General features: G+C 42.5%; 1 protein-coding gene across 7 annotated transcripts in view; it reads right to left on the reverse strand.

The window, feature by feature from the left end:
- Nucleotides 1-26,306, reverse strand: part of ASTN2 (astrotactin 2) — a 960,073-nt gene that overhangs the window by 245,904 nt on the left and 687,863 nt on the right. For all 7 annotated transcript variants that reach the window (XM_084779663.1, XM_084779662.1, XM_084779659.1 and 4 more), the window contains 2 exons: nt 23,039-23,143; nt 19,806-19,985 (listed from right to left, as the gene is read on the reverse strand). In XM_084779663.1, the coding sequence (XP_084635789.1) occupies nt 19,806-19,985; nt 23,039-23,143 (285 nt within the window). The remainder of the gene's footprint in view (nt 1-19,805; nt 19,986-23,038; nt 23,144-26,306) is intronic.

Below are 26,306 nucleotides of genomic sequence, written 5' to 3' on the forward strand. Positions count from 1 at the left end.
CTGATAACTTCTTAAGAGAACTACTACCCAGCCCCAGAGGAGGGGTTGGAAGATAGGTCTAGTGTGAGACTTGGGTCTTCCTCTACATCCAGGCGGGAGATTGGTCTACAAATGAGGATATACAGCCCTGCAAGGGATTGTACAGATCACAATCAGTGAAACAACAGGCGCGTGGATAAATTTTTACAAGCAGGACAGCGGTAAATAGAAAGCAACTGAGCAGAATATACACTCAGCCTGTAGACTACCATTCTATCTTGTCAATATTAGTGCTGATGGAACCGCATATAAATGCAAACTTGTTGTGGCAGTCTTGGAAGTGTTTTCAAGTGGGAAGGTCACTGGATTTAGTTAGGCCTGGGTCTGACGCCTGGCTCCCTCTCATGTGAGTAACTGCAGGTAATCTCAGAACATCAGTTTCTATATACAAGGGTATTGGGAGAAATGGAAATTCCTTTTTAGCTGTCATCTTAGTGTCTCCCTAACATAAGTTGTGGTTGACTTCTTCCCCAATGGTTTTGCATATTATTTGCTATAATTTTATTGTGTGTTCATGGAAAGTAAAAGGCATTAAGGGGTTGGGGGGGGCGGGGAACCTGCACTTTAGAATGTGTCTCACCCCAGTCCAATTGTTTTTGTTCTCCAGCTATTGTTACTTTGTCTCACTTATTAGCCAGTTGTAACACTGCTAAGCTATAGTTTCTTTATCTAATAAAAGGAAGTGACAGTTTACTTCTTAAAGGGTGAAGGTTATGAGAATTAAAAGATAATAATGCCATGGTATATGTAAAAGTACCCAATTAAGAAAATGACTTTTATTGTAGAGGGCAAAGACTTCCCTTTTGTGGGAAGCTGGTGCACTTTTTGTGTGTGTGTGTAAATGCAGGCAAGAAATTCCAGGCGTATGTTGGTGAAGCAGTAAATGGTTTGCTCAACCTGGCCTGGCTTACTTAAAAGGCCTGTTTGGATCAAGAGTGGGATTGCTGCAGCAGCAAAGGTAGAACTCAGCCACAGTACTCAATCCCACTAGGCAAGCTGCATAGATCCTAGTCTCCAATAAAACAAATAAGATAACATCCTGACTCTGAGAGTTAGATGGATTTAGGGAATCAGAATTTTAAAATATTGTATATAATTGTATATCTATATTCATATGTATGTGAGTGCACAGAGGAAAATTTTGAACTTACAATATGCATGTTTGCAGCTAGCATAATAAGTTTTTCTTCAGTCCAGTATTCATTGAATCATATAAAAGCCACAAATCCCATTCTGGGAAGTGTTAAGACATAGCTTGGACTTTAAAAGCAGCAGGTGCTAAGCTTGGACCTTCTTCCCTGCTTAGTGGCTCTGTGACCAGTCATGAGCCTGGCAGTCACAGTTCCTTCCTCTGTTCTATAATGGCTCTAGTTCCCACTTTCATGGACAGGTGTGAAGAAATAGTAGGTGTAAAGTAGCAGACTACAAGGTACTTCTGAAATCATGTGACCTGGATAATGCGCCTGAAAGCAACTCTCCTTCGTGTGACAAGGATGATAGGGATTGGTGAGGAAGCAGTCTCTACCCTAACACCAAAGGAAAATTATTAGTAACTCATAGAAATCCTGACCGAAAAGACATGAACAGTTTGTATATGTCAAACACATGGGCTTTTGTTTTCTTTACTATTGGAATCAGAAGTTCCCTGTAGTGATTTACTGTTTACTTGGTTATAACTATGACAACATTGCATATTTTCAAAAATAATAGGGCCTGAGATCCTATTTATTCGTTCACCTGCTCATTAAACACACGAGACAGCTACTGTATTATCAGCAGTAGTTGTATGAGTAATGAGTACAAAGAGAGATCCATCATGAGCCTCACTGTCAGATGGCTTGTAGTCTGGCTGCCAGAATAAAATCGTGTAAACCACACAAATACACCAAAGGATAAGATAGATGGGATGGGACAAAGAATGCCAAGTCTTGCAGCAAAAATGCTGGCTGAAGCACTCTCACTGCTAAAATGCCTTCAGTGTAAGGGGGAGATCAAACCGTGTATATCCTTAAAGGGAAAAATGGGAGTGCACCAACAAATTAAAACCAGAGCAGACTGACGAACTCAAAGATCTCAAGAAGTCCAGTAGTATGAAGGGTTCTTTATCCAGGGCTGAGCCTCACCATTGCTTTCATTGACCATATGAGGCTGAGTGAGGCTGTAGTTGTGATCAGAATATTAGAGTCTCCATGGTGGAGGGCAAAAATATAATTAGTTCAAATCTCTGATTTGGTATTGTTCCCTAGATGATGATGATGATGATGATGATGATGATGATGATGATGATGATGATTTTGCTTCTAAAAACATGAAATAGTGTGAAACCACTTTTCAAAAACATAAACCAAACTGTTACTTTGTGGTAGAGTTTCACTCTTTATTATTAGTATTAGTATTGGTATTATTATTTTGACTTTTGCTGGAAGTTTTTACAAGTCACATTGCTGCTTTTGCCCCATAACCAGACAAGTTGGTAAGAAAGCTCAAGCGCTGGCACCTTTGGCTCCTACCTATGTTTAAAGTTAACAGGTTGTGCCTACGTGCAAGAAGATCCCTTCTCCTCCCCACCTCCAAGCTGCTAAGACCACGTTGGTCTGATTTGCCTGCTCAATTTATTCTTGGACCTCCTCGGGAGTACAGCCGTTCCTTTCAGAAAGCCTCTGGGGATAATAAACACGTTCCTGTCTATTCATGTGAGAGTAGTGCTGTTGATTCCAACACTGGAAATCAGTTTGTGGCAAAAAGGTCCTACTTTGTGGGGGTGACTACAGCAGTTGACGCAGCGTGCTGGGGGCCTACGCACTCACCACAATTAGAGGGCGCTTGGTTTTGGTTTAGCTGGCTAATTGGTTCTGGAAGAACCATCATGCTTTTGTTACCTGACTAGGTTTGTAGTTCTGATGGGCACTTAGGAGCAAAGCACTAACTCTGCTCATAATCTGAGCTGTAACTGACACTGAGATTCAGAAGAATCACTCTTACCCTGTCTGTACCTTTGGTCAGTTGTCCCTACCAAGCATTAACCCCATCCTGTACAACACTCCCAGGAAATTATATAGCCTGTGCACTGTCGGAGCCTCTAGGTCACTCATGTAGAGAAAAGCTGTGTAGACTGTGGTAGCCTGTGTTCCTGAAAGCAGATGAGTGAGTAGAATGTCTGTCAGAATAGGTCTGAGCCTCAGAGTTAGAGCTGAAGTTTGAACCCCATATATCAGACCTAATTAAAGAAGATATATCCAATTCATCCATACCGTCCATGCAGTCCTGTTCCTGCTAGAAACAGATCTGGGACTACAGGAGGAAATGCAAGCAGGTGAACTCGGACTCCCCACCCAGTTATACCTAATAACTGCCCAAACACTTTAATACAACAGACAACAGCAATGAAACAAACAGGTTCACAAGTTGGCCCAGTTGGAACTTCACACTTTACTAAAATGATTTATGTAGCCACACCTAAACAAGATTAAAAGGTTGTTAATTGGCTTCTCTATCTTTACAACCTGCCTTGTACATTAACCTTTTGTTTTGTTTTTTTCAGACAGGATTTCTCTGTGTAGCCCTAGCTGTCCTGGACTCTCTTTGAAGACCAGGCTGGCCTCGAACTCAGATCCACTGGCCTGCCTCTGCACTACTGGAATAAAGGCATGTGCCACCACTGCCCAGCATGAATTAACTTTTAATATTTGCTGAAATTGGCAAAACCCTGTCCTTAATACTGGGGCTCAAATTATAGCTATATCTGAGAATTCATTTAAACAAGGTGCCCTATAATGTGAAGGCAGCTCCTGCGAACATTTCATGTCAGGTGAAGAAGGCAACTAGGTATGTCTCGTTTTCGTCAGTACAAATACTGCCTTGGCTAAATTCTCCATCACCCAGAGCACCCATTACCCTGACTGTCCCATAGTGGGCATGGACATGGTGACCTAATGAGTAATAAAGTTGAATTAAGTCTTGGATGCTACGCAGTTGCCTTGCCAAAATGGGACCACATGGACTTCTCCATCCCTCTGCTAAGTAAAATGGGTAATATGGCCCAGTTTAAATGAAAAGAAGGCCTTTGAGGTTTGAAACCCATATACCAGACCTACTTAGAGGAGAGTTATTATCCCCCAGCTTCACCACCTAATGGCTCAATTTAGAATTCTTAAACCTACACAGAACAAGTGCCTCATCGTGGATTGCCGTAACCCTAATGCTTAGGGTATATATACCCATTAAAGCCTCCGTGCTAACTATTGTCGATATTACTAGTTCTGTCTGACCAACAACTGGTAAGTACTTTGCAGTTGTAGATCTGAAAGGGTGTTTAGCTTTCTGTGCCTGTTTTAACAGGTGAAGCCAGTTTGCCTTTGCCTTCAGTGGACGCAATATTCTTGCTAGGATGCCTGCTGGGAAGGTACCTCAATGGCTGTTCCCTCAGCCAGTCTTTGTATACAGAGCTTAACCACAGTCCTCTTTCTTCAGGGGCATGGTGAAGATAGCGCACTGATCACAGCACTCTCCACAAGATGAGGGCATGCAAATGAATATTTCCCAAAAAAGTTCATCAAGGGAGATGGACCATTGAATCATACATGGTAAAACTCCTTGCCACACTGGTCAACTTCCTGAAAATTCTAACTTCTGAAGAAAGTATATTTCTCTCTTCGAGTTTTACCTAAGCCATTTATCTAATGACTCACAAATGGGCCCACCTTACCTAGGCATCTCCACAACAAAAGATTGTAGAAGTATAATATCTTACATGTCAGTGCTTTGCAATCTCACGCCTCCTGAAGTCTATGAGACAGATTAGCTAGCTAAGTTATCTCTTTACATCTGATGATGCCTTAGCTCCATGCTGCCTGCTATTACAATACAGTTACTGGTACATACTGGGCTATTCTAGAAGTAGCCTGGATGTTGTGGGATCTGAGTCTAAGACTTTCTACATTTAGCTGCCTGATAAGCTTTGGGTCATGGAAAGAGCATCCTGAAAGCTTAGTGAAGGATCTTTGCTATATCACGGAACCATATGGCATAGTCCATCTGTTTTAGAGGGCTTCCTCTAGTCCTTCTCTGTGGTACATTCGTGCTGGTGAAAGCTGCTTCATTCCCTGATCCTTGGATAACCAGACTATTCCTCAGGGTTAATGGAATTAACAACGAAGCGTGTTTATATAATTCACAAATGGTGTACCACCATGATACATAGGGAAGTTTGTTGGAAAGCTGGCAATTTGTAGGCTTGAGCTCGGATGTCTCTGACAAAAGGACAGGACCCCGTAGTAGGTACAAGCATGTGGTGGTTTACGCACTGGATCCCCATGCTCACGTTTGCCTAGGACTACTATACTTTTGGACCACTGCCAGTGATCAGCTCATCTGTCTCCATCAGTAGCAGCAAAAGCAGCTACCCAAGATTGCCTCTAGGTAAAACAACCTGAATTGCTTTCCATAATATACATCCACATTAACTACACACATAACTAAATCTATGTAATGGCATTGCTCACTGTCCAGCATTCTAGACATGACTATTACTGAGCATGTACTTGTTTCCCCTCTCAAATTCATGCCACATAGCTCATAGACCCCCATAACTGTTAATTAAACAGGTTCAAATTCCATTTAACAAAACAGTGCATGTTTTAGCCATCAAATGTCATAAGTGGATTACAGTAAAGATATTGAATCCACCTTTAATATTAATTGCAGAAAGCTTCCAAGCCCTATGTCCCTCTCCTCGTCAGACTCATATCTGGGCAAACTGATAAGAAAGTGTAGGTGAGCCGGGTGTGTTGGTGCACACCTGTAATCCCAGCACTCAGTGAGGCAAAGGCAGGCAGATCTCCATGAGTTCGAGGCCAGCTTGGTCTACAAAGCTAGTCTAGGATAGCCAAGGCTACACAGAGAAACTCTTGAAAGAGAGAGCAAGCATAGGTGTTTTCTAGGTTGGCTGCCAGCGCAGAGTTTAAATTGCAATTCCCATAAAAGCTGTGGTGCCAATTGCAGCCCCACTACACTCCACATCACCATCACTGTCCAAAAGCAAGCTAATAGACCAAGGATACCGATGAACACATCACACTGGATGAGGCTTCAACCCTACACAAGGAACTGCAGGCATCTGAGGAAAGCTAGGAGCAGGATACATACATGCTTGCAATGACACTTGATGAGAAAGATGTTATGAATGTGAAGAACAGAAAGGGGTGTGGAGGAGGACTTGGGGGGAGAAAGGGGAAGAGAGGAATGCTTTAATTAAAATACAATCACACACACACACACAAACAGCCAAGCTTGTCTCCTTTCCTGGCCTATGAAACTATTAGGAGCCCCCTCTGGTCTTCCTCAAAAGCTTCATTAAATAAGCAATACATCATTTCATATCCTGTAATGTATATGGTTTTGTTTTGTTTTGCTTTTACCACCAGCATCATTATTTGGTATAGGGGTGCACCCCCCTGCTTCAGAGGGACAACAAAGCTTTAGAGTTGAATATTGAAAATGACTTCATAATATGATATATGAGAATGTGGTAAGTTTAATTTCAGAGCAGCCACATGTGGAATGGCATCCAATATTGAAACTTAAAAATACTAAACCTATAAATCTCTTAAGCCTTGGGATGTGAAAGTGGTTTGACATACTTAATGATTCTGTAAAGACATCAGAAATAAAGTTAAATGGCATGGCTCAGGGGATACAGATGTGTGGGATACACATCTCATCTCACCTGATCCAAGACTTAGAAGCTGGATCTAGGAGAATAAACTCGAGCTAATTGATACATTGGAAGAAAGGTCACAGAATGAGGAATGGATGTACCAGGGTGAGTCAGAGACAATAATTGTTAATGAAATGAAGGGGAAAAAAATCAAGCAAAACCCTTCCATTCTACTGAAATGACAACAGCCCCAGATACACTTTTTTTTTTCTCTCCAATGAATTCCAGCCATTTAGTATGTAAGGGACTATTCTCAAATATCTTATAATGCTTTGCACAAATAAAACTGAGTCCAAACTGAACAGCATAGGCAGCCTGTTTGAATGCAATAAAGACTATATAAATTAAATGTCAGAAACAATACAGAATCTGGTGGGGGAGTAGCTCTCCAAAGAAACAAATTGCAAAGAGGAGCTTAACTTTTATTCTGGGAGATATTACCTTCAGTGATTTCAGCATCTGTTGCAACTGGGTCTCAAATCTGTGTTTTTCAGGTCTTAACCATTTTCTCACTGAACTGGTGTATATCCAATTGCCTTTTTGCTTTGCCAGTTTTATAGCCTTAGGAGCCCAGACTCAGCATGCTCAAAGCTGCCTCCAGCTCTGCCACATGTGATGCCCATCCCTCACTCCAGCTAAGGAGAACTAGCAGCATTGAGACTGCTGAGCCTGGAGACTTGGAACCTTCTCTTCTCGTTATATTACCTCTTACCTTCCACTTCCCATTATTCAGCCACAGCCCTCACTTGCTGGAGCTTGCATCATGTTTGAGTCCTTCCCTGCATCAAGTGTCCAGTAGGATTACAGGCTGTCTTTAGAACTGGGAAGTATTGACACCTTTAGTATGTGAAGTTAGGAGGAGTATCCTTGGGGTATTGGAAGAATGCCCACAGAAGGCAGTTTTTCCATGAGGTCCCTTTTTTTCTGGAGATGGCTTTTGTTTTCAAAAATCCTTTCTACGGCCTCATCTGGTCCTCTCATTTCTCGTTCATGATGTAACTTCCTGCCCCGATGTAAGCACCTACCACTGCTATTCACACCTCTTCAAACACTTGACTGAAATGTCAAAGGTGTGAGTTAAGTAAACATATTCTTATGTAGCTTAGGTCATGTATTTTTATGATTATGCAAATTTAAGTCATCATTATACATTTTACTAGCAACTGAATGGTTTTCACATCCATTTGTCCTTTTCTTTATCCTCAGGACAAGTGAACATTGCCCTGCTCTTGTTTTTGTCCTTGAAACATTACTGTAGCTTCCACGATTAGATTTTATTCATTCTCTCTGACTATTTTCACTTTGGAGAATTGTCTCAACTATGAAATAACTAGAAGTCACCTTCCTTTCTGGATTCACCCATTCTTAGTCTTGATGCAAAGTCACACAGGAAGAGAAGAATGCCCAAGAATGCATTTTCAATGGTGTTGTCTAGAAGCTGTGTCACTAAAGCTTTTGCAAGCCAAAGAGAGAACAATGAGATGCATGGTCTCTGAATTTCCTCTCTACCTAGAAAGGAAAGGGAGTTATCCACCATCTGAGTCTAAATCCCTTTCCTAATTCCTTTGAGTAAATTAGCTGTTCTTACCTTCTATATTGACAACTGTATTTTATTAAGCATCTTTCCTTTTTTAAACATTATCTTTATGCACCAGACCTTAGGGATCTCCCAAAGAGAGAGGTTTCCATATACCTGGGTATCCATGGAGAGGGAGGGAATCAGGATCTTGAGAACGAGGACTCCAAGAAGGAAAGCTTGAGGCCAAGATTGGCTTTTCAGGTGAATAATAAGTTCAATGCCAACTCAATGGGTTGATGATCATGGCAGTCTCTACGATCTGGCTTAGACTCTGCCCTGTTTCCCAGAGCTACAGTGATACTAGATCCAGCTAGACAGAATCATGTGGGTTGAAATCACATAGATCCAATTGCTTCTTTACTCTCCTTGTCTAAGCTCTTTGGTTTATTGAAGAGAGAACCACATCTCAAAAAGAATACTTTCTGAAGCTGTGTGTATGACTAGATGATATCAGAGTGTAAATGATGAGGGTATCAAAGCCAGAAAACACAGAGAAAGGAAGAGAAGCTCCCATTTGCCATCTCTGTGGCTTTTCATAATTTATTTTATTCCTATGGCACCTACATCTTAGTTTCCTACTCCTAAATATATCAACTTCAGAGGGTGTTTTAAAACTTAAACTAGAGGTAGAGTTCAGCATACCTCCTGGATAATGACTTCCTGTACAAGGCACCTGTTGTGATAGGAATGTCATGGGTCACTTAGATTTTGGAATCAGATGGTCTTAGAATGCAATTCTGCTTCTGCCTGTTATCATCCATGTGACAATGAGCAGATTCTAGATTTCTTGCACATGTGTGTACACACACACACACACACACACACACACACACACACACACACACCTCTCTATTCTTCTTGAACAACATAAGCCAAGTGTTCTGCTGTGCAAACATCCCACTTTGACTCCAGGCTAGCCTGTTTGACAGCACTGCTTTCTTCTCTTCCCATCACCAGGTTTATGCAGAGCTCATTTTCAAAGGCTCTCAGATTAACCAAGAACTATCCATAGTTTAAGAAGTACTAGCCGGGCGGTGGTGGCGCATGCCTTTAATCCCAGCACTCTGGAGGCAGAGGCAGGTGGATCACTGTGAGTTAGAGGCCAGCCTGGTCTACAAAGTTAGTCCAGGACAGCCAAGGCTACACAGAGAAACCTTGTCTCGAAAAACCAAAAAAAAAAAAAAAAGTACTGTGAGAAGAAGGTACATCTTTCTCTACTATAGCCAGAAATAGAAAGAGCTACATCTTCATGGTTTTTACTTTGGAAAACTTATAATATGAATGATCATTGCTGGATTAATTATATCTCAATAATAGGTGAAAATAATAATGGCTAGCACTCCCTGGAACTTATTACATGCAAAGTACAATGATAGTCACTTTATAAACATTGTTTCATTTAATCCTCATTCTCATAACAATAATGCGACACAAGTGTTACTGGGCTCACTTTAAAGATTACAGAATTCAAGGCTCTGTACCAAAATGCCTTGATCCAAGTTACATAGCTGATAATGGGAAAGATGTCTCGTGTGTGTGTGTGTGTGTGTGTGTGTGTGTGTGTGTGTGTGTGTGTGTGTTAATGGAAGGGTACCAATGATTATCTCATGCTGAGTTTCTACTGTGGACCAATTGTCACCGCAGGATCTCATGCCATCTTTGTACATTCCACGTGTCCTTGGTGTACCTTTCACAGCTCTTCCTTGGTGCTTTGCTAACTGGTCTGTTGTTTTTATTTTATTTGCTTCATCTGCTGATCTAATTTGTGACATTTCTCGGTTGTGAATGAAGGTATGGAATCTTCACTGAGTACTAAGTAACTTTAGGCATAGCAACACCCAAAGTTCCATTAAAGAAGCACTCCTTGCCTTTACCCAAGGAGACCCAGAGACTATTCATCTCAACTATTTCAGGATGTATAAACACTACACTGTGGTGTCAGGCCCTTCTTCACATTCAACTTTGTTTAGAATCTCCTTCCTATACAGTTTCTTCATGGCAAGTGCCCACTTACTCAGCCCAACCCTAGAGTTCTTTCTTCTAGACAGCCAAAGAAACCCCCAAACCTCTTTGGAGAGCCAGGAGTCCATCTCTTAGCCTTGCACCTCTGCTCTCCAGCTGCGCATACCTCCTCTCTCATAGCATTTATTAAAGGACACTGAGGAGGGACATATAGGAGGGCTTAGAGGGACGAAAGTAAAGGCAGAAAATGTGAAATTATAATCTCAAAAAAAATTAAAGTAAAAATAAAAAACACTGGTACACTCTGTATGTTACCTTTCCTTGTTTGACTGTGAGACTCTTGAGAGAAACAGCTGTGTCCTACCTACCTTGTTATTCTTAGCTGTCACACAGACCATAATGTATATTAGGAAGTCAAAGCACTACAACAGAATGCTGGGGAAGGAAAGGAGAATAAAGAAAAACTATTACCAGACAAAGAGAGAAAAATGAAAGGGCTTTTGTGACAACTCTGAGAACTGTATGCAGGGCTCCTCCCCAGGTCAACTTTGGCCTGAGGAAGACAGACAGTTCAGTGAGTATAGCATCTATCCAGACCATTTGTTCTCATTGAGAAAGGGAAGAATAATGAACAGAATCTCCATAATTGTATCCAAGGAAACTTCATATTCCTGGTTAAAAAATGGAACAAAAGTGCAGACAGAGAGATGCCCCGTCTAACAACTCTATCTCCCTTTTGTCTTTATGCCTGGGACTGGGTCTATAACAGAATCAATGTGGTTTGATTCCAGTTAAATAGACTCAAGATAACTAGCTTACAATGGTGTTGGTCTCTTATTGTTTTTTTACCAAAGATAGTTCTCATATATATTCATATATGTGTGTATATATACATGGTTTTAGCAATCAGGAATTTGAATTTATTCTACATTTTTACAACAGCTTAGACAAAACATACTGCTAGCTCTTTGTTTTTCCCTTTGTGGGCTGCAGGTACTAATGCTGCATAAATTGTCCTTGCCCTTCTCATATGAAGAACAGGAGTGGCTAACATAAAAAAAAAATCACACTGAGTCATTATTTCCTAGTCTCAGCCTCTTGCAGACATTGCTAAGAGATCTCTGTATTCTTTACCACTAAGATGGGCCCTAGCCCAGAATCTCTTTCAACACAGCACTCTAAGCGTTTATTACCATCCGATTGCAATGGTCCTAAGAGAAATGTAAGCCTGGCTAGATGATTTCTAATGTCTCGTCCCACTAACCTTTTAAGGATTTTTTTCACTGTGCTTTATAGTACTGCCCCTAAACTAAGATTTGGAATTAAATTGTACCAAGGGGAATTGATGAGTAAAGAGTATTTCTACATGGGCCAAAGCTGAAAGCTAAGCTCTGAGTCTTAGCATCCGTCCCTTCTTTCAGCTAACATAAGAGAAACGGAACAAGTGAGCAAATGGTTCCCTCGGGTTTGATGCCAACATCTAAGGAGCTCTCCGAGGCTGCTGTGGTTGGCTGAGCACTGAGCTTGTTTTTGGAGCCGCCTGGGTTCAAATCTTTGCTCTGCCAAGCTCCCTGTTGTGAACAATTGACGAGTCACATCACCCTTCTCAGCCTTGGTTTCCTAAAGGGTGAAGTGCAGATAGCAATGCCTACCTCACAGACATGCTGCAAAGAATGAATTGGATGAAGTAATATCCGTGAAAGTGCCTTGCAAGTTGCAACTGTGTTGAGTGCATGGAAAGGGTTATTATTCTTGGTATACACCCACAGGAAAAAAAAGACTAGCGTGTTCCCTTCCAGATGGACTCAATCTAAAATGGGGAACAAATGCTTTTTTTTCTTTTTCTTTTTTTTTTCTTTTTTCTTTTTTTTTTTTGGTAATTTTATCTTGTGGAAACAGCAATCTCATGGGCCTATTTGTGTTTAATGAGCCACATCCTGTATCGTCTTTGTGCATGGTTCTGAGAAGAAATAAGTCGGCTCTCTCCTCTGGTGTGCTTCAAAGTAGGTGTCCAACTTATATCTAACCTCCTGCACTCTCTCCCTGCACTCTCTAGGAAATAACACGGCCTCATTGCTAGACTGACCCTGCAACCATCTGTATACAAACCAGGATTCAAGGCAAAGGGCTAGCTCTCAAACCTGTGTCTATGCTGAGCATTCTAACCCATGTTATAGTTAGGGAAAATGAGACCCTCATTTCATGCAACTTGGTCATGAAAGAGCTGGGTTTATCTGAGTCCAAAGTCGGTGCCCTAAGATTTTCCACAGTGTGCTTCTACACAGCAGTAGCTTTCATTCTTCTAGAAGCAGGGACTTGTTGTGACCACAAAAGGGCTGTGTACACTTTCTTCACCAATAAAATACAAATACAGAGAACACTTAGACTAAGATAGATATGACTTTCCCAGGCTTATGTACCCATTCACTTTAAAATAAACATTGCCAACCAATGGATAAGCATAATATTACACATGCTTATCAAGCAGGATGGCCTCTGCCTTCACAGAGTTTCCAGTGAGGTTACAGAGCTAGACACAAGCTGTGAGTGTAAAGTTACATACTGAGGTTAGTTACATGTACCATGTAGACATCCTTTAATAAAAATGTAAGGAAGATGCTTACCCTAGCATCTATTCTTGAAAGGTCTCCTGCAAAAATGATATTTGAGGGCAGTGATCTAAAGAGATAGAGACTCGAAAAGCCAATTCCCAGAAGAATCCAGGACTGCAGATTCTTCTGCAGGGTAATAAGGCTGGAGGGTAATAAGGCTGAATGAGAGAGCCCACCGGGACATACGGTGCTGAAGAAGTGGGATGGGGACAGATGCCTCCTATAGGATCTTGAAGCCATAGGAATGAGTTTAGATATTATTCTCAATGCACTGATAAGATCCTCAGGCGGTTGGAGCCAATGAACAACATAATAACACCTCCAATATGATCTGTGCTGGTTAGGTTTATGTTGCAAGTTAATGGAGCCACGGGAACCTAGTTATCTCGTCAAACATCCTGGAGATGTGGGAGTCAACTACTTGGAATGAGATTACCATTTAAACTATCGGACTGTGTGAAGCCGAGAGGCCTCGCTAGTGTGAGCTGGACACATCTCTAATGCACTGAAGCCTCAGCAGAGCAGTTAGGCTGACAACTGAGCTGGAAGAATGCCTCTAACTGGGCTGCTCGAAGCTGGTTGATGGTCTTTTGTGCTTTCAGATATTGTTCTTCTTGAGATTTAAGCTGCCAGCCTCCATACAACAATTACTGCCAGTAGCCTAGAAGTAAATTACTAGTTGAACTATGTCTCCAAACTGCTAACTCCAGATGTTGGGGCTCCTTCATCTCTGTACCTGTGTAAAGTAGTTCATCAGTAGTTCATTAAAAATGTATTTACTATTATATCTCTCACCTCTTCTCTTTCTCGTGTGTGTGTGTGTGTGTGTGTGTGTGTGTCTGTGTCTGTGTGTGCATGTGTGCATGTGTGCATGTGTGCATGTGTGTATTCATTCTGCTAGCACTGTTTCTCTGGAGAACCCTGAATGTTGTTACATCAAATGGGCTGTTGTGTGGTATCGACTAATGTGGGGCAAGAGTAGCTTCAGGTAGGAGAGTAACACTGAAACTCAGACAAGCTTGGATCCCAAGGCAGTAGTAAAGTGGAAATGATGAGAGCATCCAGGAGCTATGTGGAAATGCAAGTTGATGGGACTTGAGATGGTTTGGAAATGGGGTAGAAGAGTTAGAGAAAAGGGCATGCTGAAGTTTCCCAGGCTCTGGCTCTAAACAGATAATGGCACTGTTTCATTAGAATTCTAGAAAAGCACTGCGTCGTATGGGGTTGAATTCATGGTGCAAAAGAACTAGCAGGATGGCAAGCTTCAGAGGATGGCTTGGAGCAGGAGATAGAAGTGATGTATCTGGGGAGGCCAAAGTGTAGGGACAACAATACAAGACATAATAGATTGACACAGAGATAGCCCAAGAATAAAGGCCAAAAGGCCATGCGTGCTGTGCAACTTTCCTGGTTTGGCAGAGAAGGGTAAACCTGCAAAGAGAGATGAAGAGCACCAGGCAAGGAGGGAGCAGTGAGCACAGGGAGATCTGGTTTCATACAAGCAAGCAGAGAAATGCATCAAGCTGGAGGCAGTAGACTGTCAAATGCTACTGAAAGGTCAGGCAAGATGAGAGGAAAGAAAAAAAAACGGCCCCAGGTTATGAAATCACTGGGGAAGTCATCTGGCACCCTGGCAGTCTCAGGGCCTGAGAACAAGCCCTTTCATGTCTCCTTGCTGTCTTTGAAGCAAGTTCCCTCAGGAAATGGAGAGCTCTGGAGAGTTCTCTAGCTCACAACTGCCCTTGGCCACACCTGTCAGCACAAGAGGAAGTGACATTTGACTGTGTCTTGGTATTCTCCTCCACCCCCCCTCCCCCAGCCCAGTGCCCTGATCTGCCTTTTAAACACCCAAAGACTGTTTGAAAAAAAAATTGCCCAGGAATGTCTCAGTTGACATTCAAAAGTGCATGGTAATTCAGATGGAAATTGCATTCCCTAGAATTAGTCTGGAAATTTAAAATAGAGACAAAGCACTTTTAAAAAGGGTGTTTATCTGTGGGAACATCTCTCTACACTGCAGATTCAAGAAAATTTAAGAACTGGGTATGCTGAGCAGAGTGTCCCTTCACAGGGGACAAAAGCCTGGCGGGGCAGGCGGCGGTGGGGGAGAGGGGAGCTATATTCTTAGAAGAGGCCGGCTATTGATTTAAACTACTTTGCTTCTAGACTCTCTCTACTTCTTTGGATTTGGTTCTATCCTTGTCCCTCCTTCTATTCCTCCTCCTCCATTTTTGTCATTCACAGAGGTTAAACAATTATTTCACATATTCACATCCATCCATTTAGAAAGTTACTTTCTGGATAAAATAAAACTGTAAACTAACCTATGAGGCTAGTAGTTTATGTATCCCTCGTAGACTAGTACATAGCAGAAAGTGTCTCCAACCCTGGTTGAGTCCTCTCTGGTCTACCTCTACCCTTCTAAGGCTGGAGTTGAAGTCATAGGGCCACACCTCACCCCAGACCAATCCAAACTAGTCTTGGTCCTGAATCAACGACATTAGTAAAGTCTCAATTATATCTCCCTGACACCCAAGCTCCTACCTCTAGATGCACTCCTGGGAACACTGTGATCTAAACAGCTAGAGGAGACAGTCGGATGAGGATAATCATTAGTTGCTCCAGTGCAGTGAAAGGCACATCTATCCACTGATTTATTATCTCATACAGACTATACAACCACCCTGTTTCATATTGCAAATAGGAAATTGTCTCAGAGAGTGAATCCATTCGCCTATGGTCACACAACTGGGTGAAAGTTTGCCTGACATTTTAAGGAGGGCTTAGCTGACTATGACATTTTGTTTTATTCCCAAGTAAAGATATCATTTATTGGGTCTGGAGAGATGGCTCAGTGGTTAAGAGCACTGTCTGCTCTTTCAGAGGTCCTGAGTTTAGTTACTAGCAACCACAGGTGGCTACAACCTTCTACACTGGGATCTGATGCCCTCTTCTGGCTTGTGGGTGTAAATACAGATAGAACACTCATAAATAATAGGAAGAAAGAAGAAAGAAAAAAGAGAAAAACGTCATTCATGAGTGACTTTATAAAAATATAATCATAACTGAAGACTCAATATCACGGTCACAGATAGGTAGAAAATGCATATATCAAGTCAGACTCTTTTGGGGGAGGGAGGACATTGCAACATGTTTTGCAAGTATAATAGTAGCACAAGACACTTAGAATGTCACAGGGGCTTGGGGAAAGCTATGTGGACACAGGTGATGTTTATAAGAACCAGACAGGCAAATCAATTTACAAGCTAATCTTGCCTAGGAGTCCTAGCTTTCAGGGATGACTTCTAGTACTTATTTGCCTTTAGGGCCCATCTTTTCCTGGATCAGGGTTGGTTCAGGTACCACTTTACTGACCTTCCAAGTCTTCTAGGCTCTTCTAGACCAGTGGAAGCCAACATCCCTATCTGGTGACAGATAACTCTGTCTACCTTCCTGGGTCTTTCCATTGTCTTTGGCATACCCAGGGGCTAGTATTCTGGCATTTACTTTTCCCTTACTACAGATAACAAATATCTCAGACCCCTTTGTTGTTTCTATGGGAGACACTGCTAACTATGCTGAGCTCTTTCTCCCAGTAGCCATGCCTCAAATGAACAGAACTAGCAAATAAGATCTATGGGCCTGGAAAGGCTAGGATATTTATTTCCAATGTCTGCAGATGCTGACTGTTGGGAAGAAAACTGTAGGCCCAGCTTGGGATTCAGTCCCCAGTGCCCTCACTGAGGAATATGTGGCACAGAACTCACTTTCTTATGTCCCTTCTGCAGAGGGAGGTGCATGTACTCTTTCTTCCTTTGCTTCCTGGGGTAGACTGTAAGAAAAGATGGTGGTCACCAAGCAACTGTAGAGAGCTGTGAAAATGTTCATGGTTGTTTTTCAGGTCCTAGTTGATCTTTTTCCTGGTATGGACTTCCAGTCTAGAGAAAGCTACAGGTTCCTGCTGAATTAGAAGGATATTTCAAATGCCACCCTATTCTAGTGGCACATGCAGTTCACAGGGAAAAGCAAAGATTGAGGTCACATATTAGGAATGGCTGGGGCCAGGTCTAGGCTCTTCAGCTGAGGTCTATCATTTTCATGGTATTTTATGCTGTTGTTTTTCACGTACCTACTAAGTTTTGGAAATTTTACCCTTATTATACATCTCACCTATCCAACAGTGGTGAAGGGGAAGTATTATCTCTCATTTAGCATGAAGACTCTGAAAACTTGGAAGCTACTAGGGAGTTGGCATACATGGAAGCTAGCTGTGTCCCGCCATCAGTGCTGCCTGAGCTCCTCCCCCCACAAGCTGCGCTCCAGTTCATCAGCCACAAACTCAGACTTAACAGGCCTGAGCCCTGGTGTTTAGCCTATGTTGATTTTGCCTGATTGATGGCTTTGAAGAGAAATAATATCAACTGTCTCCGAATCCAAAGGGTTCCTCATATCGCTTCCCTTTTTATAACATCCCCAGTCTTTGTATAAAAACAATGAGATAAATCAACACTTCTGGTGAGCCGTAACAGTTACAGATAGATAAGAAACAGAGAGACCGTTAGCTTGGCTTCAGAGCATCTATACATTCTTCTTGGAACAAATGTAGATCATGGAAGGAAGAAAAGTATATGGAGAATGGAAGTATGTGGCAGATGGAAAGCCACAACAGCAGTCTCCCAGTTCTTGAAGTGGGGTCAGGGACTCCAGTTGCTCTCTCCGATTTTTTTTCTACCCTCTTCCTTCTCCCATATTTCTTGAAACAGATTCTATATTCATTACAAAGAATGGGGCATTCCTCAACAAGGAAGTCTAGGCCCTGAAAGCAACTAAGGATGAAATGGGATGACATTTAGCATCACAGTAGTATCCCAGGCTGTGAATATGGCATGAAACAAATTAGTTCAGTGGCCACAGCAAGAGAGGGTTTTTATAAACATAACCTAATTGTATTACTTCAAAGTCCTGAAGCTTATTGCCCTGCTTAATGATGTGTCACATTATTTATAGGGTGGTGCAATGAGACTTCTATTGATTTAATGCACTTCCTTAAAGACTGTCATTGTCATGGCCATAAAACCGAGCTATTCCCTGACAACTCAATTATGTCCTCTGAGCCTATTAACTACCCATGCCCAACACAGTTGCAGGCAGGATGCAGGCAGGGGTGCAAACCCAGCTGGGGATGCAAAGCCCTGAAAGGCGGAACAAAAGACTACAGAAATGGCCAAGGTAGGTTCAGGGGGTTCCATCTCACAGTCATGGTCAGCAGCTGACAAGCACTGATCGATGGCTTGTGGCAGCTTCACTTTGCCTTGGCCCTGACACATGGAGCTGTGTGACTTAGCACAGGCTTCTTCCTCTCATCAAACATTAATTTTCACAAGGGCAAATTGAATTGCTGAGCTCCATGTGAACTCCAAGGGCCACAGTGTTATGTGGTTTGTAGTTTTGACTTATGGGGTTCCTGGAGCTAGGGTGCTAAGTCCTGTGGAGAAGGTGCAAGCAGGCATTTATTGTCAATTCTCCCCCTTTCTAACAATCAAAGGCCTTTCTTTTACTATTAACTGATATCAATAGTATTAATGATAACAGAAAGCACTTTAACATAGCCGGAAAGAGGAAAGGAAGGAAGGAAAGAAAGAAGGAAGAAAGGAAGAAGAAAGAAAGGAAGGAAAGAAGGAAATGGCTTTTGTAGCCAGCCAGGTCCAACTGTGAGTTCCAACATGGGCCCTGCTATTCATCAGCTGTGTCTCTGTGGGCACTTGACTCAGCATGTCTGAGACTTGGTTCCTCAACTGTGAGACTTCATTTCTCAAGTACACTGACCAATTTATATATGCTGCCTGAGAGATATGCCAGTAGTTAAAGTATACAATAAGCAGTCATGGGAACCAAGGATTGGATCCCTAGCACCCATATAAATGCTGGGCAGGCATAGTAGGATGTTTTTTATCCAGCACTGGAGGTGCCCAAGTAAGTTGGCTCATCCGATTAGCTGGATAAGTGAATTTGGGTTCAAATAAGAGACACTGCCATGATGAGTAACATGGGAAATGATCAAGGAGAACTCCTTATGTTAGCCTCAGGCCTCTACACATAAATACACATATACATACACATATACATGCACACATCTATACCCATGTGAACACACATGAACTTAAAAATGTAAAATACACTTTTACATACACATAATATTTCCAACGTTGTAACATGCTAGTCTGTATGTCACTTCCCCCTTTTCTTGTGGTTGATCCATAGGAGTAGTTAGAGAAGTACACATTTCACAGGAAGGGAACACTGAGGACATAAGGGAAGGCCTTTCCCAAGGTCAAGGGCAGAGACTAGTCTTGTGAACTACACCACCGTGACTGAAGGAATTAGAAATCTGTTAACAGCTGAGAAGCAAAGAAATGGAAGACGGGGTGACACCCCATGAGAAACACTGCTCCTCTGTGGGTGACTGTTGAAACTATCTCCTGAGACTTGAGGGGCAGGAATGAGAGATCTTCCTGGGTTTTTTTTTCGAGAAGACATCTGAACACAGCCCCTCCCCGCCTCCTCTACCTTTTCCTCTGTTTCTGTACCAACAGTTTCAAGGGGAAAGCATGTTTAAAATAAACAAACAAACAAACAAAAAAACAAAACAAAAGCCTACAGTATAAGAAAAGCATTAACATGCTTGAATGAAAGAATCCAGAGACAGCCAGCGTGTTCCCTCACCCTGACCATGGTAAAGTGAAGTTCAAAGAAGGCAGGGAATTGTCAAGCCTGCCCACCTCACAGATAGGAGGAAGAGGATTGAATCTGCCCAGGGAGCCTCTGTTGCTTCATCATTTCCTTCCCTCTGCACCACACCTGGCCATCACCTCCAACAGGCCCCACCCCCAAAGCTTACCTTTCTGATACTGGAGCCATAGCTGCTGCTGCACTTTCTTGCTAGGAAAGTGGATGATGCAGGTGAGCTCAGAACCGTACAGCGCCTCTGCAATGTAGTGGGAGCCATAGTGCTGGATGAAAGACAGCAGCTCATCCCGGCTGCTCTCTTTGGTCAGGATCTTTAGGACATTGGTGAAGCCTGCAGGGGGAGGAGCATGCGTGAGTAGTTAGACTTCAGGAGTTGGTGGCCAAAACATTATACGCCAGTAATCCCTGCTGGGATATGCAGCCTTTGTCCTCATCACGGTGGCAGCAAGCTGTCATCTCGCCTTACATGCTCACTGCCGGGTAATGTGACATAGAGGAAGACTTGCCAACATACATGATGGTGACTTAAAGACATCACCAGGGAGTTAGAGCTGAGGCCTACTGACTAAGCCGCTAATGTATAGGTAGACCCACTAGATATTTTTTACTTTTTTCAGTCCAAACACTGCGGTGTTGACCACTTAACCTGATGAGAAGCCAAAGCTAAAAGACTGTAAGTAACATATCTTTTCCCTCCTGTTTTTATTCCAAGTAAATATTGGCTGGAGCGCCACTGTTGCCTTTGTCCCAGCTGGGTACAGATTCCATGCCTGTTCTAGCGTCTTGCTATCTCCCTTCCTTCTCTGCCCTTGTTTCCTGAGACAGTGGACTCTTTTCTTTACTGAGACTGTCATGGAGTTTTCTTCCTCCTTGCTGCACTGCCCCTGCTTTCTGTTCAGTCTGCTGTACTTAGAATAAGGCCTACAGAGCTGTGTCTGCGGAGCTGCTCTTCCTGCTCCACTCTCCTCCCCCTCCTCCTTCTTCCAGGGCCTCCCTGCAATGGAAGATTAGTTCCCTCACCATCAGCTGCTAATCCAGTTCTCTCCCCAGCCACCAACTGAGCTTTGGTAGGGGCCACTCCTAGCAAAGTTTCAGACAGAGTAATGGCGCACTGCTTTGATTTTCAAACTTAGAGTCTTAGAGAAAGAACAGCAAATGCAGGGAAGGGCTCTCCGAGTTCCCCACCTGCCGTAAAGGCTAAATCTTCTAGAATATATGCAGTTGTTAGGAATTGTCTCCCCAGATAACCCATCAGCTGGGGGAGTCTGAAGCATCCACAGGTAGACTTGAGTAGATATTACAATTAAGCCCAGGCAAATGCTGTCCTAGGCTGTCGTCACCATTTATTCTTCCTCTAAAATTGCTTACGTCCCACGTCCTTAAAGGCCCTCTTGTAGTCCTGCCTGCCACTGGATAAAGTCCCATGACTATATCTGGGTCTACAGGAATGCCTGGGTCATCTCTTTTTCTTTATTTACACTCAGTGAAGCCTGGGCTTTCTGTCATCGTTTGTTCTTTAACTTACTTGCTGTACCCAGACACTGCACTGTCCCCATACAGGAAGTTATGCCCTTCCCAAGACACATCCACACTTAAACATCCCAAGGAGAAGTCATCCCTTTCTTAGGAACCTTTCACCTATTTCTGTTTGGATCGTGCAGTGCATCATTCTCTCCCCGCTGCCCCCCCCATCTCTGCCTCCTCTCCACACTCTGAAGGACTGCTACTTTTACAGATAAGTGCCCTCCATATCTGTCTCTAAATCCACAAATGCTTTTCCTATGCTCATCCCAGTCAGGCACACCACCAGCTCCTGGAACACAGCAAACACCAGCCATAGTTATAATAAAAACAGCCAATGCCACATCAAAGTGCAAGCACCTCTCCAACATTGAAAATGAGCTCCAATTTGCCAACATTTGATTTACAAGGAGCTTCCAGGAACATCATTACTGATTAATTAAAGCAGGTACACCTTTGTAGTTCTAACAGGAACATCACAGTTATATTCACAAGTGCAGGGTGAGGGGGTGGTGAGGAAACAGAAATAGGGCTCAAAGAAAGGGCGCTTGATTAGAACAACCTCTCTCCATCAACCTGTTAACTCATGCAACTGGGTAATTCATACAGCAGAATTAATAATGTGATGGTTTCTGTTAAGCAATGATTTGGAGATGCCCCATGGCTCTTTAGCCAGGCTAACAAAAAAAAAAAAAAATACAATCACAATGCCTGTTGTATTTTCCCATCTGACACTTACTGGCTGTGTGACCTTGGGTTGGTTATTTAACCTCTTTAACCTTCAGTTTCTTTATCTGATGAAAGATAGGCTAGGTTATTGCTTTCCTCAAGACATGAAACATTAGGACATGGTTGACAGATGTCAGCAACAACCACAGTTTGTACTCCCCAGAGCATAAAGTCCTCCCAGAGCCAGATAGAAAGAGCCCCATTTTGCTGGTGAACAAAGTGGTACTGAAAAAAAATAAAAGAGAGAAGAGCTCAAGAGATAATTAGGGGACCTACTATTAATAAGCTGGGGACAGTGTTGTCAGAATCAGAATAGAAAGCTTCCAACTATTTCTCTTTTTTCCGAGGGACCTTTATTTGATACCTTACTCGACAGTTTTCATGTATTTATCTTATTCTTTGATCAAACATGGACACCAACAATGATTCTCTGTTAGTTTCTGAAGACATTGGAATAAACAGATCTCATGCCTGGCTCCCGTTCTCTGGTCAGGCGAGGGAGACAGACACAATTCAGAAACAAATACAGTACTTGTTAGTGCTTTGATGGAAATATTCCAACACCTGGGATTTCTTGCATTGTTTATTTAAGAATCGAGAGTGGAGGAGGCACTAAAGAGTTCAGTGTGTGCATCCCAAGCAAGGAGAGACGGGCAGAAGGTACAGCAAGTACAAAGTCATGAATGAATATGTCCCATATCAGAAACTACAAGTGACCCTCCCCACTGGAGCTCAGGGATCACACTGGGTAAAGAAGGGGCGACACAAATGTATATGGTGGTGAGGAGTGGGGCTGCATGCTATTTCTGTGTAGAGATGGGCAAGGAAAGAAATGCAGGGAGAACCAAGGAGAGGAAAAGAGTGCCATCAAAAGCCAGAAACACTTCCAGAGCACAAACATTCCTCGGGTTATTGTTTCTACTCTTGTCATTGTCATTCTTCTTCACCCTGCTCAGACATCTTCTAGGAAGCTCCTTTTGTGTCATAGTCTCATTGTTTTGTTGTCCCTACTGCTATGCTGTCCTATTTGGATACTTCTTTATGATTTAGTACCAGCCAGGGCTCCGGGGCATCTGTATCCCTTGAGACCACATGTTGAGTGACCATGGTTGGCAGCTGGGCAGTAGACCTCACCTGCTGAGAGGGTGATGGTGCTTAGCTTCACACGATAGAGGTTGCTCCGCACACGCCAATGCTGTACCATCGGGTAACCCATGGCCTCATCATACCTGATGTCTCCTAGAGGAACAAATAAGATGCCACATGAGCTCAGACTTCAGAATACTTATCATGGTGCACACTCTGCAGTTCTGGGCTTTGCTTACTGGCCACCTCTTCAAAGCAAGAAGAAGCTGGGTCCTAACGGGTGTCTTTGTTAGAACCAACCAATATATCTGCTCTCTACCACCATGCTTCTCAACCATATCTCTGTGTTTCTCTTGGCCTTCAAATGTCTCTCTACCTTACATGCAAAGGTCAAACTTATATCCCACTTACATAAGGCCATCTGCAACTTATCATGGACATTAGACACCTCATTGTCTCAGGTTTCCCATCTGACACTGCAGCTCTCTGGGCTTATCTTACCTAACAGGCATACTCTGAGGCTTGAATATGGCATCAGAATTGGAAGCTCTTTTAGAAAAGAGAAATTTTGTGTCTATAGGCCAGGGGTCAGGGGATTTTCATTTTCAGACCATTGGTTTTATAGTGGTACAGCTGGCTTTGCACTAAACAGTTACAACACAGACTGCTTTTTAAAAAGTCCTATATATGTACCACATGTACACACACACACACACACACACACACACACACACACACACACACACACACACACATCCTTTAGTGTCTGCTGACTCTGGTGTAGACTATTGGTTGTTAATATGAGTGTTTGAAAGCACTAGGTGGCAAACCTGTATAGCAGCAAAAATTTCCCAACTCAAATAAATGAGAAATACTGTCTAAATAATCTAAACTTTTTAATTTTCAGCATATTACAATATTTAAAATACACTATAGGGCTCTGTGCAGGGTTGCTGTTCATGGAGCTTCTTTTATAAAGGAGGACAATTAAGAATGTACATTCTATAAAATGCATTTCAGAAATCACAGGCATTGCAGTGATAAAATGTAAACAAAAAAGAAACACAACAAATATGTTGGCAAGCAGTTAACACTGGGTAGCAGATACATGAAAAAAAAATCTTCTTGCCGATTTGTGTCTATTTTCATTTTCTAAAATTTCCACCCAAAGCTTTCCATTCTCTTTTCTTTATAATCGTGAAAAAAAAATGCATTAAGGAAAGAAATGCTAGTCACGTTAGCAGCTATTATTGTTGTTATGTATCTGTGCTTTCTTGTGTCTCTGCAAATAGCAGGCACATTTTCCATCCCTTTCTCTTGTCCCCTGGTGAGTAGGCACTTAAAGAGATATTTGATACAGAGATTAAAATGAGAATCTCATTGGAACAAATTATTTCTTCCTGGACATTTCTGTAGTATTAAAGTTGTCCATTACTGTCAGCTATTTTTTTTTTCTTCTTTCTATCCGTAGCCTTTTCAGGAATAATATAATTTTAGATGCTTTTATTTTCAAGTAAAATATTCATGATCCCCTAAGATAAGTTCATTGGAGTGAGAATCTTAACTTACAAATATGTTCTCTTTGCTTATCTGCTCTGTCTAGCCTGCTCTTCCTACGTGATACTGGGGAGGAAAGAGTGGATGGAAGGAGAAAAGAGAAGCCTGTGCTCCAAATCTAGGGCAGAAAAGTCAGTTTACTCAGGGAGTCCCAGAGACCAGGGTTTAGAAGCTTCTTTCCCCTGCCCCATCTGCTACTGCCTGGCCATGTTCACAGCTGTTGTTTGTGGGGCGGGGGCGGGGGCGGGGGTAGAGGGGGGCGGCTGTTAAGCTGTTACTCATCAACTGAGCTCCACCTCTGATGGAAGAAAGCTGAACATCCTGATACGAGCTGTGAAAAGAACCCTTTCCTTCTGTGGTGTGGCATTCCAAAGCGGGGAGGAGGTGGTATCGTCTGCTTTTCAAGCAGTGTATAAAGCCTACTTCACCGCTTCTCGTTCTGTCCCTGGGCGTCCTTCACGAGTGGGCAGTACTCAATCCCTCATGTCTTCTTGTTTCTGCCTGAGTGTGGACTCGCACCTTCCCTAGTAGAAGGTTAAGTTCTTGCCCTCGAGGCCAGCTGCTGTATTAGTCGTACTTCTCATACGGAGTCCAGAACGGATCTCAGCCCTCAGTTGGATATTTACCATTTCCCAACTGGCATGCTTCCTCTTCGTTCGTGAGGAAACTCTGCCTGGTTCTCACTCTGCCCACCATCATACCCTTGGCACAGTTCTGCACTTGGGGAAAGGCGATGAAATGAAGCTCTGGGAGTGAAGATGGGCTTGTCTTGGTAGCTGTATTTTTAAAGATTCATTTTTACATGATATGTGTGGGTATTTTGTCTGCGTGTATGTCTGTGCACCACGTGTGTGCAGAGGTTATAGATAGTGGGGAGGATGTTGGATTCCCTGAAACTGGAGCTACAGATTGTTGTATACCACCACATAGGTTCTAGAAAACAAACCCAGGTCATCTACAAGAGCATCTAGTACTTTTAACCTCTGAACCACTATTCTAGCCTCTGGTAATTATTTTTTTTTTAAAGTCCCTTGAATTATACCAATTATAGTAATTCCTTCATTAGGAAACTTTCAAGTGTCCATGAGCCAATTCTTATAGTTATAACAGTCTGTATAATAGCTAGAGAACCATAGTAAATCAAACCTCATATGTGCATGATGTTCATTCTTTACTATATATATATTTTTTTGGAAGGGGGGAACCTGTTCTACTCATGTTGCAAAGGCAGAAGCTGCCCAAGGATACATAACAATCAAAAAGGGGCCGGGGTCTTTAGAGAACACTCCTACAGACCATGTAGAGAAATTCCAGCTTTTGTGGATGGTGAGCTTCCCTTACTGGAATTTTCCAGGGAGACACGCTTCTCAAGAAGGCTATTGTATACTAGACCTGTTGCCCAATAAGTGGAGAAAATTCAACTAGAATACTCCATATTACTTAGAATTTTTATGATCTTAGGAAGGGGAAAATTAAAGAAGGCATGGAAGTCTTTCACACATTTTACAGAGGATGTTTCATCTATGGGTCCATTTGATCTGCATCTTCTTTGAAGTGGAACAAATCTGGGAGGTGGTATAAGATAATGGGTAAGGCATCCACTTTGGACATTCATTTTGGAGTCTAGAATAATTAGGCTTAATCCTTAATGATAATTTAGACACTAGCTATGCAACCTTGGAAGAATATATGGCCCCTTAACTATCTTAAAGCATAACAGTAACACTCTTGCAAGATCATGTTGGCTCAAAGATACCTC

The sequence above is a fragment of the Acomys minous genome (assembly GCF_964271855.1).
Source record: "Acomys minous genome assembly, chromosome: 1".
In the NCBI taxonomy this organism is placed as follows: Eukaryota; Metazoa; Chordata; class Mammalia; order Rodentia; family Muridae; genus Acomys; species Acomys minous.